Source organism: Pelobates fuscus, chromosome 2 (assembly GCF_036172605.1).
Source record: "Pelobates fuscus isolate aPelFus1 chromosome 2, aPelFus1.pri, whole genome shotgun sequence".
NCBI lineage: Eukaryota > Metazoa > Chordata > Amphibia > Anura > Pelobatidae > Pelobates > Pelobates fuscus.
In genome coordinates this window covers 115,278,265-115,294,010 of record NC_086318.1, presented here as the reverse complement: position 1 = coordinate 115,294,010, position 15,746 = coordinate 115,278,265, and the positions used below count along the sequence as shown (strand labels likewise).

The 15,746-nt window shown below is 41.2% G+C and overlaps 1 protein-coding gene across 1 annotated transcript in view; it reads left to right on the top strand.

Moving 5' to 3' along the window:
* Window positions 1–297: 297 nt before the first annotated feature.
* Window positions 298–15,746, top strand: part of PPM1L (protein phosphatase, Mg2+/Mn2+ dependent 1L) — a 241,430-nt gene continuing 225,981 nt past the window's right edge. Inside the window, exon 1 of the mRNA XM_063442605.1 lies at window positions 298–1,287. Coding sequence (XP_063298675.1) covers window positions 889–1,287 — 399 coding nt within the window. The 5' untranslated portion in view covers window positions 298–888. The remainder of the gene's footprint in view (window positions 1,288–15,746) is intronic.

Genomic DNA, 15,746 nt, shown 5'->3' with positions numbered 1-15,746 from the left:
GTAAAAAAAATAATAAAAAATAAAAAAAATTATATATATATATATATATATATATATATATATATAAATTGAAAAACTTAATAGTAGTATTATTTAATCTCCATTCATTAATATCAGGGTGGCTTTTTTAGTCTTGTGTCTTGTGACTGTATAATCCGGGATTAATAGCCTAAAGGACTGGTACATTTGTCACACTTGAAACAGACAGCTGATAAAGCTAGGAGGTCAGCAGATACCAGTGACCCCTCTATTGCTGTACTCTAGACTTGTCTCGACATCTGATCATTTATGTCCCTCCTCGCTTGCAGTGTTCCTGCTTGTGATGGGATGTTCCAATCGCACGCCATCCATGGGGGGGGCAGACAATGCTGTGATTATCTACCAATCAGTCAGCCGGTGTTTTAATGTCAGTGACAGATGTGGTGTCAGTGCCTTGACCGCCCTCACCCCCTGCCCCGCCATAGACACATCATGAGGACTGCTGGGCCAGGGATGTATGTTACAGAATAAAAGCTCTCCCCCTCCTCCATATCTAGGTGTGAGAAAGCCTCCAGTGTGGGAGACAGCCAGAGAGCAGCCGGTGTGTGCACCTTGTGACAGCTCTTGCAAGGTGCTGGAGCAGCAGGAGCTCAGCTCCCAAGCTGGGCATTATTTGAGTCCCCTTAGGACTGGTGCAGGACTCACCCCCCCCCCCCCCCGAGCTCCTGCCTTGCTGAGATCAGGATCCCCCTGCAGCCTGTCCTGATCCCCTTTGTTTGAGGTGCTGCAGACCTGACCCCCCCTAGGGAGGAGTTTGGGCAGGGGTCACACTGTGCCATGCTCTGATCCCCCCCTCCTTCTTCTCCAACCTGCACCTCCTCCTCCTCCCCAGCCATCCCCGGGACATAAATGATAGAGGATACCATGACTCTGCTGTCTCTCCTGGGTAGGATCATGCGTTACTTCTTACTCAGACCCGAGACCCTGTTCTTGCTGTGTATCAGCCTGGCCCTCTGGAGCTACTTCTTCCACACGGACGAGGTGAAGACCATCGTGAAGTCCAGCCGGGACGCCGTGCAGATGGTGAAGGGGAAGGTGGCGGAGATCATGCAGAATGACCGTCTCGGGGGGTTAGACGTGCTGGAGGCTGAGTTCTCCAAGACCTGGGAGTACAAGAGTAACAATGTGGCCGTGTACTCCATACAGGGCAGGAGAGACCACATGGAGGACCGCTTCGAAATCATCACTGACCTGCTCAACAAGAGCCACCCTTCCATCTTCGGCATCTTTGATGGGCATGGAGGAGAGGTAGGTACCATGCCCTTATAGGGGACTGATTTACCTTGGATGGGGTGAGAGGGAGAGAGCATGGCTGCTGGGAGACAGAGGAATATTGTTATACACCCATCCTTGTATAGGATCAATAGTATTGCTCTATCCCAGCAATCAAATGATTACGTTGTGTATTGAAATATGTATAGGTCTGGATCTGCTAGATAATGCAAAACAGAGTGATTGCCTGCATCTGGCACTCACATGGTTACTATGTGTACAGCAGTGTGACTGAATTTAGCAAAATAGTGGGAAACCTTAAATAGAATTCTGCAAATCAATGACTTCACTACAGCCGCAGCTCAAATCGTTACATTGTATTCTGAGACCGAATGTTGGCAATCAGTGTAATGTATTGCTGGATCAGCATGTACTGCACATCAGTAACAGCTGGATCACCAGCACTCAAATAGTTACACTTTTTATTGTAATAGCCATAAACCAACATCGTGATCAACCTTCTGTATAAGTCTTCCAGCGTAATAGTTTAGATAGCAAGCTTTGGGATGGATCAGTGTAAGGTTAGACTGGGTGGATTCATAAGTCAAACTAAGTTTTGTTATGACCTCCTCGATTCACCCTGCGCTGTCTGTTTTATAGGTGCTAGGCAAAAGAAATGATGGTAGTAACTGAGTGAAGTTCAGAATTAGTGTTAACCATCTGAATATGGTGAGTGGGGAGTAAGGCATTTAACATTAATGGACTGTTCATAATTAAAGGAGTGACCTATTTAGACAGTCTAGTACTTTTGAAGGTCAGGGAAGTTCATATGAAGACAACTTTCATCTTCCCTTGTACTTTAGATGTGGTGCAGGTTGGGATGTTAGTACTGCAGATATGAACTATTGATTTTTAAACCACAATGATATGTCCAGAAGGGGACTCCTATGTATGTGATCGATTCATTGGCATTTATATTTCATTTTTCTGTCCTTTTTATATAGCACATTTACCCAGAGGTATATTATTTAGATATCCCCGTACAGAGTACAAGCTTATGGACCGTTTCCAAGGCCGGATAGTGGTTCAGTGAAAGTATTTGTATTGTAAATATTAAATGATAAAGTATTGATCAAATAGTGCAAGTACTGGGACTGAGCTCTATAATACTTTGTGTATTGGTAGATGATGTACTGGTCAGCAGGGTTACAATAGGAGTAGATTCTTTTTTAGGGCAGTTGTAGAATAGTGTAAATATAGGATGATATCTAGTGGTGTAGTGGATTAATGTGAGATGAAACAATGGGTATTAGAAGATAATGAGGGATTTGGTATTGCCAAACAATGTGGTATGGGCAATGTAGAATAAAATGGAAGGCTGTGTAGTAGTAATATACTGCGTGAATTGGTTATTATGTAATGTTGCTACTACAGTCGAACATGGAGTGGAAGCAGTCAAAGGGTAGGCAACCTTCTGCACTCCAGATGTTTTGGACCAGATCTCCCGTGATGCTTTGCAAGCATTATAGCTGTAAGTGCATTATGGGAGATGTAGTGCACAACATCTGGAGTGCCGAAGGTTACCTAATCCTGGTAGAGATTAGAAAGTGTTAAGTATTATAATAGTTTTAGCTTTATTGGATGAAACTGAAATGCTTCTCTAATCTGGGGTCTGTAACGGTATTTACCCTTTCCAGGGGCCGGCCGGGGTCCTGCTGCTGCACGAGCCGCGCGCGGTCCTGCTGCTGCACGAGCCGCGCGCGGCTCATCCGAAGGCAGGAACAGGAAGGCGGGCAGTGACCGCGAGAAGCTGAATCCTGCGTGTTGGGGTATATTCTCGTTACAGGGTCAAGGGGTAACTTGGATGTAGGGTGGAAGACCTACAAAATAAAGCAGGTTGGGATATTTTAGGATAAAGTGTCTAGGGGTGAAATCATGTCAGACAACGCGAAAGTGGGATTTATGGGATAGCCTTTCAGGTTCATGAAATAAGGAGATGCGTGCATTTATTATCTGGGAATAGGGGACATTAGCACATTAAAATATTGAACATTGTAATGGAATCCTACATATTTGAAGACCATTGGGGTACTTATGCTTTGAGATACAGTGGATTTTACGAATACGAGATGAGAAAACGTAAAGCCAAGGTGAATAATTCTTTATGCAAAGAAGAATGTGGAAAGCGATTAAGTAAGGACTGCAGTGAAGTCTCCAGATACAAATTGAAGCTAGAAAGTTGTACGTCAATGCTTTTATTTAATATAGGATATAACATGAATTTACTGTGGAAAATGGTCACAATGGAATGTTATAGTACAGTAGAATTGTATGGGTATTTGAGCAGGTAAAAAAGACAGGGCAATGAGCACAATATGAAAATGGTTATGGAATATGTTGTGGGATGGTAAAATAAAATTAAGGAGATGACTTAATATGATGAAATAAAATGGGAGCACGTTGGAAAGATTAGATATATGTATGTAGCCATTCAGTAAAGAGACATGTTTTACCAGTATCCTCCTATCCTTTAACTCTGGTAGACAAATATCAGTTCCCCCATTGACATCAATGGAGAGACCCTTATTACATATAATTTAGTTCTAAGTATCCATTATGCAGTTTAGCAAGAAAGCCACATTTTATCCCCCTAAGAAACTCTTTTAACCAATGCCATCCCACAGTAAGATATTAAACCATTTTAACTCCTCGTATTTAACAACTTATCCTCTGCATCTATTCCTCTCATCAATGATGGGAAGGTGCCATGGCAATCCTGTCAAGATTACCACTATAGAATGCTGTAATGGGTATTGTGCTTGTAGTGTTTTAATCATTATTATTTTTCAACTCACCGCTATGTTGTAACATTTGCCAGTCAAGTTTAAAGGAGTCATTTTCTTTTGCTATAGTTTTACTGACATTTATTTTGGTTTTAAATTTTCTTAGGCTTTGATTTTTTATTATTATTATTATTATTATTATTATTATTATTATTATTATTGCCATTTATATAGCACCAACAGATTCTGTAGCGCTTTACAATATTATAAGAGGGGTCATTTAACTATAAATAGGACAATTACAAGAAAACTTACAGGAACAATAGGTTGAAGAGGGCCCTGCTCAAACAAGCTTACAGTCTATAGGAGGTGGGGTATAAAACACATTAGGACAGGAAATAGCAATCAAATAAGACGGGAGTGAAGCAGAGCTGGAGGAGAAAGTTGAGTTCTGCCCTTTAGGAGAGAACAAGAGACAGGTATGTGAGATGGAGATTACTCTGGGATAAGCTTTCCTAAAGACATGGGTTTTAAGTATGGATCGACCGAATATTGCTCTGGCCGATATCGGTATCTGCCAATAAAGATACCGATATTGCCGATAATGCAGACCAGGGCCGCACACTCTTACTTACCTTCCCTTCAGTTCCCCTGTCTAACTCTCGCGAGTTGCGCGGCCGTCAGAACGTTGCCACGGTTTACCATGGCAACGCTGCGCGCAGAACGCAGGCCGCGAGAGTTAGACAGGGGAGCTGAAGGGAGCTGCTGGGAAGGTAAGTAAGAGTGTGCTGGGCCCCCCGGGGAATGCCATATCCCCCCTCCCTGGCCAGGTAAGAAGCAGGGAGGTGGGACTAAAACAAAATAAAAATAAAAAAAGTTAAAAAAACAAAAATGCCTCCCCCCCCCCCATTTTACACACATTACATGCACAAACACACACACTCTGCATTCATTATATACACACACTACACAAACACACTGCATTCACTATACACACAGTACACAAACACACACACTCTGCATTCATTTAATACACACACTACACAAACACACTGCATTCACTATACACACAGTACACAAACACACACACACACACGCTCTGCATTCATTATATATACACAAACACACTGCATTCACTATACACACAGTACACAAACACACACACACTCTCTGCATTCATTATATACACACAAACTGCATCCACTACATAAACATACACTGCATTCACTAATCAAATACTCTCACTGCATCCACTACACACACACACACACACATATATTCTTGAAAACATAAATTCTGACTGACATGTATATTTTGTGCATTTACCTTAATAAAAATTTTTTTTTTTTTTTGCAAAAAAATAAATAAATAATAAACATGTTCAGGTAACAGTAGATTTGTGTAGAAATAGTAAATTTTTTTTTAAATGGTAAATTTACAGAATATTGGTAAGCTATCGGCCTGAAAGTTCAGATTGTCGGTAGCGGCTCTAAAAAATTAATATTGGTCCATTCCTAGTTTTAAGGGACTTCTTAAAATGATTGAAGACTAGGGGAGAGTCTGATGGCAGTAGGCAGGCTATTTCATAGGAAGGAAGACGCCCGCGAGAAGTCCTGCAAGCGTGAGTTGGCCGTACGGTTCCGAGCAGCGGACAGAGCGGAGAGACCGAGAAGGGGCATACCTGTAGATCTGTGATGAGATATAAGAGGGGCTAGAATTGTTCAGTACTTTATAGGTATGGGTTAGCACTTTAAATTGACTCCTATAGGATACAGGAAGCCAATGTAAGGACTGACAGAGAGGTGAGGTGTTAGTGAAAATCAGTCTGGCGGCACCATTAATTACAGACTGTAGCGGGGCAATACGGCTTTTGGGAAGACCAATCAGGAGAGGGTTACAATAATCCATGCGGGAAGTTACTAGAGCATGGACAAGCTCCTTGGTAGCATCTTGCATCAGATGCGGGCTATATTTTTAAGATGGAATCTACAGGATTTGGTAACATACTGGATGTGAGGCTCAAAGGTCAGGCCAGAGTCAAATATGACGCCAAGACAGCGTGCTTGCAAGGATGGATTTATGTGCATATCACTAACTTGAAGGGAGAGCGAAAGAGGAGGATCAGTATTAGGAGGAGTAAAAACAAGGAGGTCAGTTTTTGAGAGATTGAGTTTCAGAAAGCGGGAGGACATCCAGTCAGAGTTGGAAGATAGGCAAGCAGTCACACGTTGCAGGACGGCAGGGGAGAGGTCCGGAAGGAGAGCTATATCTGGGTGTCCTCAGCGTACAGGTGGTAGTGAAATCCAAATGAGGTAATAAGTTTGCCAAGAGAGGCAGTATAAAATAGAAGGGGACCAAGGACAGAGCCTTGGGGGACTCCAACCGAGACAGGACGAGGGGAGGAGGTATCATTAGAAAAGGAGACACTGACTGAGCGTTGTGAGAGAGAGGAGGAAAACCACAAGAGGACAGAGTAACAGAGACTGAGTGAAGAGTTTGAAGAAGGAGAGCATGATCAACGGTGTCAAAGGCAGCATAGAGGTCAAGAAGAATTAGTATGGAGCAGTGCCATTTGGATTTAGCTGCGATTAAGTCGTTGGTAACTTTGATAAGCGCAGTCTCAGTAGAGTGAAGGGGACGGAAGGCAGATTTAAGAGGGTCTAGGAGAGATTTGAAATTGCGGAAGTGAGACATACGGGTAAAGACAAGTCTTTCCAGAAGCTTTGAGGAAAAAGGGAGCAGGGATATGGGACGATAGTTAGAGGGAGAGGACGGGTCAAGAGATGTTTTTTTTTTTTTTTTCAGGATTGGTACTACAGAGACATGTTTAAGGTCAGCAGGGACAATGCTAGAAGATTGAGAGCAATTGAAAATGTGTGTTAACGAAGGCTTTACTAATGCTGCTGGTAAACCAACTTAATCAATAACTTGGAATCTTCAGATTTACCTTCACCTGTGTACCTCTTTAAACATCGAGCAGCACAATATGTGGTATTCCTCATACAATCAAAGGGTTTCTTCTCTAAACATTTCTGTAATTGTGTAGGACAGAAGGTGAAGCAACCTTTGGCATTAGAGATGTTGACTACATCTCCCTTGATGCTTTGCCAGCATTATGGCTGTAATGCCTTATGGGAGATGTAGTCCACAACATCTGGAGCACCGAAGGTTGCCCACTGGTTTAGGAAGCAATCCTTTCCTCTATTTGCATTTCATTTCCACAACAGAGTGAATTGAAAAATGAATTGCAAATTTAATGCTAAAATTGCCCAGTTATGACTAAAGCTGATCTGGAGATTTTGCTTACCATATCCGATTGTTGCCTAGATTGTACAGTAAGGTTTTCAGTTCATTGCATTTTGCTCTTTATATAATGAACCCCTTTTGTGTGTTTTGAGTGTAATTGTTGCTGATCATCAACAATTAGCAGTTTGTTAAAGTGAGAAGTGTGATTATTTCTGGCGTACAATTTGCCAGCATTTCAGTTAGTTTCAGTCATCATCACTTGGACATTTAACAGATTTAGATATGCATGGTGAGCCCACTGCACTGTCAGACCTTTTCAAGGTTCTTTTTGCTAGGATCTCAAAGATTCACTGATGCTATTTGTTTCTTTTATGGAATGTCAACTTGATTAGTTGGATGAAACTCGTTTTCTTTTTTTAATAACTCATCCAATTATTATAGGAATTCTCCAGACCTCTGAAGCTTATCAGCCTGCTGATTGGATTTAGGGTTTAAGAGAAGTTCTCCTTTGTATTTTATTTTAGTATTTTTGGAGTTTTATCCTCCCAGCTGTCAGTCAGATTGAGGGTGCTGTTTCTGGTTGTTGGCGCTTGTTCAAAGTAGAAAGCAGTGCTATTGGCCCAGTGCCACAGTTGCATTGCCTGCACCTTGGAACCCCAGTAATTCTATGTGAGAAACATTGGGTCAGCCAGTGAGATCCTCGCTAATGATAATCTTCTGGGGATAGAGGTGAGCTACAGCAAGGAGACTCTCTCCCCTCTGGATTTGGGGTCCTTTTAAGGGAACGGGGGGGGGGGGGGGGGGGCAGGGCAGAGTAATGTCAGATAAATTTATATTCAGGAATAGTAATGTCAATCTGCCAGCTAATAGAGGCGTGGTGTCAGACAAATGTAAACATTGTTTTATATTGTCTGAAAATTTGGCCAGCATCTGTGCAGCAACATCACTAAATTAGAATGTAGTGGTTTTGGTGCTTCGATGTTTACTTTAAAATCCCATTAAGCTTCTTTCTTTAGATAATGCAGGAATTTTTACTGGCGACAAATATATGCATCTAGATACATATTGCTGTTCTTAAACGACTCCCAATGAATTTGATTTGATTATGTCAGAGCCTTGTCAGACATCCAGAGATTAAATTTATATTAAAACAGATTATCTTATGTTATGCTCTTTGCTGTCAGTGAAAAACAGTTGGTCTGAAATCATTATATATCAGAAGACCTAGTATCAATTCTGTATAACGAACAAATCTGACGCAAAGTTAAACACTATAGCGTTAGGAGTAAAAACTGTATTCCTAAACTTGGTGTCCCTGTCTAGTTTAGTGTCACAGCACCACATTCACCATAAAAATGTATAAAATATTTATTTGACTCACGTTTTTTTCCCCCCTAGCGACAAAGCTCCCTCAACACTGTTGATCTATCAAGTTAAACGCTTCATCTACTGCAAAATCATCGAGAAGGCATGCCCTTCTCCGCAATGGTCCAATGCAATGCTCATAGAAGAGCATTGTTGACCCAAGTCTCCAGGTATCCCCACAGGAATGCATTGAATTCAATGCTTTCCTATAGGGGGCTTCCATGTCACGTGACTTTTACTCTGTCAGTGCAATGGAAGCGCCTCTAGTGGCTGTCAGTATGACACTAGAGGTGGACTTATCCCTTCAGTGTAAACATTGCAGTTTATAAAAAATAATTAAATAACTAAACGAGACTGCTTCATTGAGATGAAGTGATTTTGGTGACTTAAGTGGTCCTTTAAAGTCAAACAGTCATCAACAAAACCAACGGATGGTTTTAACTGAACCAGTCTGATTGTATGCACAATTTATAATTTGTTTAAAGCCTAGCAGCTCCATACATTGTTACTAATCTGAAACCAAGTAATCTGTCCAAGTAATCTAATCTGTCCAAGCCATAATAAAACAAATATGGACAAAAACAGCTTTCCTAAATATAGATGAGTATCATCAGTGTGCATGTCACTGGATACAAAATAACTTGACAATGCCAGGCAGTTGCCAAATTATGGGATCATCAGGAATGGAAGAGAAACTTTATGGCAAAATGGTCTATTTGTTATTTTGTATTGTTTGTGTGTAAACATAGTTCTTTAAGGTCGTATCCAACTTCATCTTCACATATATAGACATACTTTGTCTTAATTTGAACCACATATGTTGGGTGGAATGTGTTGGGTCGATCAGAGTTGATTATATGTTGTGGTGTGTGTGTGTGTGTGTATTCATATTTTATTTTTAGCTCAAACCTCATACTTGATCGAGATATATATATATATCATAATATGTCATTGCAGGCATGAGGGTTTCTGTTTAAGTGATTAGACAGATGGCAGAGTACCCATATAACAAAATTAAGGGAAAAAGAATAACAGAAACATATGCACTGGTTGCACGTTAAACTTATAATAGAGTAAAAAAAGGAAGCCCAAACCCATGCACTACCCGAGTATTGTGTATATACCCCCATATGAGGGCCAAATGCTAAGCCTTCTAGCCCACAGACTTAACACAGTCAGCTGATGCGGAGACTAGGTAAGGTCAGAGATCTTTCACGAGGGTCACTTGAGCAGGCATTCCAAGTATACCCTAGAGGACAACTGTACCAGCCTCAAGCTTGGGAAGGAACCAACACATTTGGACCCAGTGACTAACTCTGCTCTAGTTCATTCCACTGGACAAGATCGGATTCGGCTTTTCCACTGTCTCCTCCAGGTTTTCCTCCAAAGGTATGGGCGGGGAGTCGATGTGCACAACTCTGGAGGGCTCCGGTGCGCAGCTGCTTATGCCAGCAATGAGCGTCACAGGCCTGCCAGACCTTCCTCTGTTCTTACTCTTCTCTACCTCCATATGGTAAGTTGCATGATTTAGCTGATTTGAGCATTGGCTCGATCGTACCCAAAATTTCTCACAGACTGTATTGAAGTTTGCCGAAACCTCTGCAGTTTGAGGGCTTTACTGCGGGACATTCAGCTTTGCGGCTGTCTTGAGAATAAAGAAAGCCGCGGACCCCCACCAGTCCTAAGACTGGGAAGCTGGGAGCCAATTTATTATAATTTATATCTTGACACTAGAACTACAACACACAGAAAGTGCTGTGCCCAAAATGCAATACTCACAAGATAAACTCTTCATGTACGGTAAGTAACATTCTTTTTTTTATTTTATTTATTTTTTGTTCTTATTTTATCACATTATTATTATTATTATTATTATTATTATTATTATTATTATTATTATATACCGCATTACAAATTGATCAATTCCAAAACCCAGGAGTGCCAATTTAACCTTGAAATGAACTTATGACTGTCCGATCTACCTACCCCTGGTCTACTTGTCTAATTTATTTATGAGTTTTTGGCAATGTAGAAGGATTGGGATTAAGTTGCACTCTGATATATACATGTATAAGGAATGCCTAACACACCCTCTTGTATACTGCCAGCAGTTATGAACTAACTGGTCTATCTAGTCTTTCAATATCATGTTTTACTGTTTTGTTCTTCAGGGTAGCTTTAAGCTAATTTCAGCTTTCAGTATTCTGTTAAGAGTATTGGTGCTACCTTTCATGTGTTCTTACATTTTCTTTCCCTATTCTGTTCTTTAGAGCAAGGTATGTGTTTACTTCTTGGGCTATGAGGGCCAGATCAGGGCTGAGAGTTAGAAATAGTCAAACGTCCGTTTACATGCTGATTTAGGGGATGCTATCTTACCTAAAACCTTCTCTTCTGGATACTGTATGTAGCTCGTCTCCGTTTTCCAGTAAACCTTCCAGTAAAATTAACCAGGTGCAAAACAATCTGGGAAAAAAAAAAATCTTTCAAATAAGGTTACCCCCATGTTGCAACACTGTGATCTTATGGTTTTCAGCACCCGGCATATGAATACACCGGATGCAGCATCATGTTTGAACTAATTCAAATTGGTAGAGTCTGTATATGACAGCATCTGTTGTACATTACTTAAAGGGACACTATAGTCACCCGAACAACTACAGCTTATTACATTTGCTCTGGTGAATAGAATCATTCCATTGAGACTTTTTGCTAGAAACACTGTCTTTTCAGAGAAAATGCAATGTTTACATTACAGTCTAGTGATAACTTCACTGGCCACTCCTCAGATGGCTGTTAGAGATCCTTCCTGGGTCATGGCTGCCTAAAATGCATCCAAACATTCAGTGTCTCCTCCCTCTGCATGCAGACAGTGAACTTTCCTCATAGAGATTCATTGATTCAATTCATCTCTATGAGGAGATGCTGATTGGCCAGGGCTGTGTTTGAATCATACTGGCTCTGCCCCTGAGCTGCCTCTTTGTCAGTCTCAGCCAATCCTATGGGGAAGCATTGTGATTGGATCAGGCTAACACTTCTGATGATGTCAGCAGACAGCTTGATGGTCTGAGGCAGACAAGGGAAGAGCTACAGCTTCAGGCTTGAACACAAGTAAGATTTTACTATATTTAGATAGGCATAAGTGGGCATGGGGGCTAGATGTTGGTTTTAACACTATTGGGTCTGGAATACATGTTTGTGTTCCTGACCCCATAGTGATCCTTTAACAAGATGCCCGTTTCAGTTATCAAAATTGGCAGCTGATAGGATATGGTAAGATACAGCAGATAGAAAATATCTGCAATCTATATTTTGCCTGAAATCAACATGTAAATATAATAAGAATTCCCTGTGATGGTAACATCACTGTTGGGGGTCTGATGACCGACAGGGAACGCAAAGGTACATTTTACTTACTGAATCTTTACCTCACAGGCGCAGCCATCCTCTTCTTGTCACTCTCTTTCAGGTTCTGGTGTTTCAGCTGCCAGAAGCCGACGTCTGTGCTGTACTGTCGCGCATGCTCAAGAGTACAGCACTGAGATCTATGGAGGAACTTGCAAGATCTTGGCTAGGGGAAATGACCGCTAGGGAAAACATGAGTTTTTAAGAATGCTAATTTCTATTCACACATGTCCTTTCTCTAAATATAAAAGTTCCCACATATTTACTTTTAGATAGCAAAAGTTATCTAAGTGCAGCTTATGTGAAGAAAATAAAATATTTGGTATCCTTTAAATGGCAACTATAGGCACCAAGACTATTACATCACAATGAAGTGGTCTGGGTGAAGTGATAAACTTGTGTAAAACATTGCCGCTTTGTAGATATGGTACTTTTTATAGCCTAGGCCATCTTTATGTAGAGCAAGCATGTCAAACTCAAAGTGTGGCACGGCCACATAAACAAGGTTTAAGTTTATGTGGGCTGCACACACACACACACACACATACTCACTGACAGACAGAGACAGACACACACACATACTCACTGACAGACAGAAACACACAGACAGATACACACACACACACACACACACATACTCACAGACAGACACACACATAGATACACACATACATACTCACTGACACACTGACACACATACTCACTGACAGACACACATACTTATTGACAGACAGACACACACACTGACACAGAAAGACACACACACACACTTTTCTTTACTGCTCCCTACCTTTATGGAGCAGATGGGGGGCATCTCCCTGGGGTCCTTCTATCTGCTCCTCAGTGCTCCCGCGCATGGTTTAGTGATGCCGAAATATTACGTCATATTCCGGCGCCCGGCTTCACTTCAGTCGGCGCGCGCGAGGGAGCAGTGAGGAGCTGGAACACTGAGCTCCCTCGCGGCCCTCCTCTCCGGCCGGGTACATTTTAGCAGAGTAGGCACCTGCAATGTGGGGAAAGCAGGTGCCTACTCTGCTATAACACTGAGCATACACTCGCGGCTCACCAGGCCGCGAGTTTGACATGCTTGATGTATAGCATCAATTTTTTAATTTTTTTTTTTAAACCTCAGAGAGATCTTTGCCATTAGGTGCCATGTTGAACTTCCAGGGACCAGTATGAGAGAGTGTGAGAGTGATAACACCAAATTTAACACACCTGCTCCCCATTCACACCTGAGACACTAATGAGTCACATGACACCGGGGAGGGAAAAAGGCTAATTGGGCCCAATTTGGACATTTCCACTTAGGGGTGTTCTCACTTTTGTTGCCAACGGTTTAGACATTAATGACTGTGTGAGTTATTTTGAGGGGACAGCAAATTTACACTGTTACACATGCTGTACACTGACTACTTTACATTGTAGCAAAGTGTCATTTCTTTAGGGTTGTCACATGAAAATATATAATAAAATATTTACAAAATGTGAGGGGTGTACTCACCTTTGTAAGATACCGTATGTCTGTTAATGTAGTTTGGTTGCTCTACATGCCAGAGGCTTCTGAACTAGTAAATGTTAAAACTAAACATTCACTTTTTTGAGAGGGACAGTTCCTTCATCTCTAAATAGTGCTGTGGAGCGAAGTTAAACTTAAATATGCAGCACTCCCATGTTTGTGGTGACATCAATGTCTGTGATCTGGCTGTGTTCAATCATCTGGACAGAAATTACTTTTAAGCACACGCACATCTGGGCATGCCTTCAGAAATGCTGCACCTGTGCGTACGGCAATGTGGCAATTTTAATATTATTTACAAAAAATAAAAGTAATGGGGCTGGGCTGTTTCTGTTGCTTTTTGCCTCTAGCCCAGCGATCCCAGGTTTGTTCTCTGGTGTCCTGCATTTGGGGAGCAAACACAGCACAAGAGTATCATTGGAGCCGGCACTAGGACGAGACACTAAGACCTTGCAAAGATCTGTTCAGAAGAGTTCTCTGCCTGGTTTGCCCTGAGTGCGACCAGCTGACATGCACTTCTTTGGGTAGCCTTGTGCCCTTTCTGGGTGGGACTGCTCGTTTGGGTCATGCCAGTGACACGTCTGTTTTGGCTCACCCCATGTCCCATGTTCAAACCTCCCAATTTTGATAGGAATCTGATGGAAATATTGTCAAAATCATTTACCAGGTTTAGGTGAACCCAAAATCAAAAGCATTTTGAAAAGATAACTGGTTTTGGTGCATATTTATTCATGTGACCATTTTGTGTTTGTCCACATATCAGTATCATTCTGCTTTATGCATAGAGGCTTACAGAGATCTGTGTTGCCACTACCATTATTATTATTATTGTTGTTGTTGTTGTTATTATACATTTTTGGGACACTTAAGATTTCTGCATTGATTTAGACCCAGGAGCATGATTTCCCCATACTGTCTTTCAGCACTGTTTAGCCATGCATGACCGACGAATGTATTCGTTTCTTGGGGACAATAAACTCTTTTGTCAGCCTGCTAAGTTTATCACATCATTAACCTGATTGAGATACTACCTTACCGTCCTATGTCAGAAACCATCTGACTATCGTAAAAAGCGTGCTTAGTAGTGCAGGTAGAAATAATGAAAACCATCAATCAAATGATCATTTTTATTAGAAATATACAAAATATTTATGGTGGTGTTACTTCCTTAGTGTTCATTATTCCAATATAGCTGGTATACAACTACACATTAACCCTTTAAATGCCAGGTTAGACAGCCTGGGCGTTATGTTTGCATGATGTGACTAACTTGCCATATTTTTTATTTAAGGCAGTTGATTTATTTTGATAATGCCTTGTAAAATTGAAAACAGCGCATAGTTTTGCCTGTGTTCTTCACTTATTGTGCAACCTGTGTGTCCCATACATTAAACTATAGTCACCAAAACAACTTTAGCTTAATTAAGCAGTTTTGGTCTATATATAATGCCTATGAAGTTTCACTACTCAATTCACTGCCATTTAAGAGTGAAATCACTTTTTTGTTTCTGTACATGAAGTCCTGGCCAGACCTCCCCCGGCTGTGACTCACACAGCATGCAGGGAAAAAATGGTTTCACTTTCAGTCACATGTAACTTACTTTAACCCCTTAAGGACCAAACTTCTGGAATAAAAGGGAATCATGACATGTCACACACGTCATGTGTCCTTAAGGGGTTAAAAGTTATGTCCTGCGCTCTAAATTTTAAACTTTAATCACACACAGGAGGCTCCTGCAGGGTCCTGCACGCTATTAACAGTGCAAGAGATAAGAAATTCTAAGTTATACAGATTTATAAACATTAGATGACTCTTTACAGGAAGTGTCGAGTGTGACGAGGGTGCATAAACAAAGTGATTTAACTCCTAAATGGCAGAGAATTGAGCAGTGGGACTGCAGGGGCATGATATATACACAAAAATTGTTGCATTAAGCCAAAGTTGTTTTGGTGACTATAGTGTCCCTTTAAGAAAGACCTGTTTTAATGCATTTTTAAAGTGAATTTAAGGGAAATTGCATTTACTGTCAATGATCTAAATTTGTATCTACAAATACTTTCAGTCTTTGGTAGACTTCTGGATTAAGGTGCTTATCTAGGTGTTGATGGTGTTCCTTTATATACCTTTCACCAAAAAAGCTTATCAGCTGCAACACGCCTTAAAGGAACACTATAGTCAC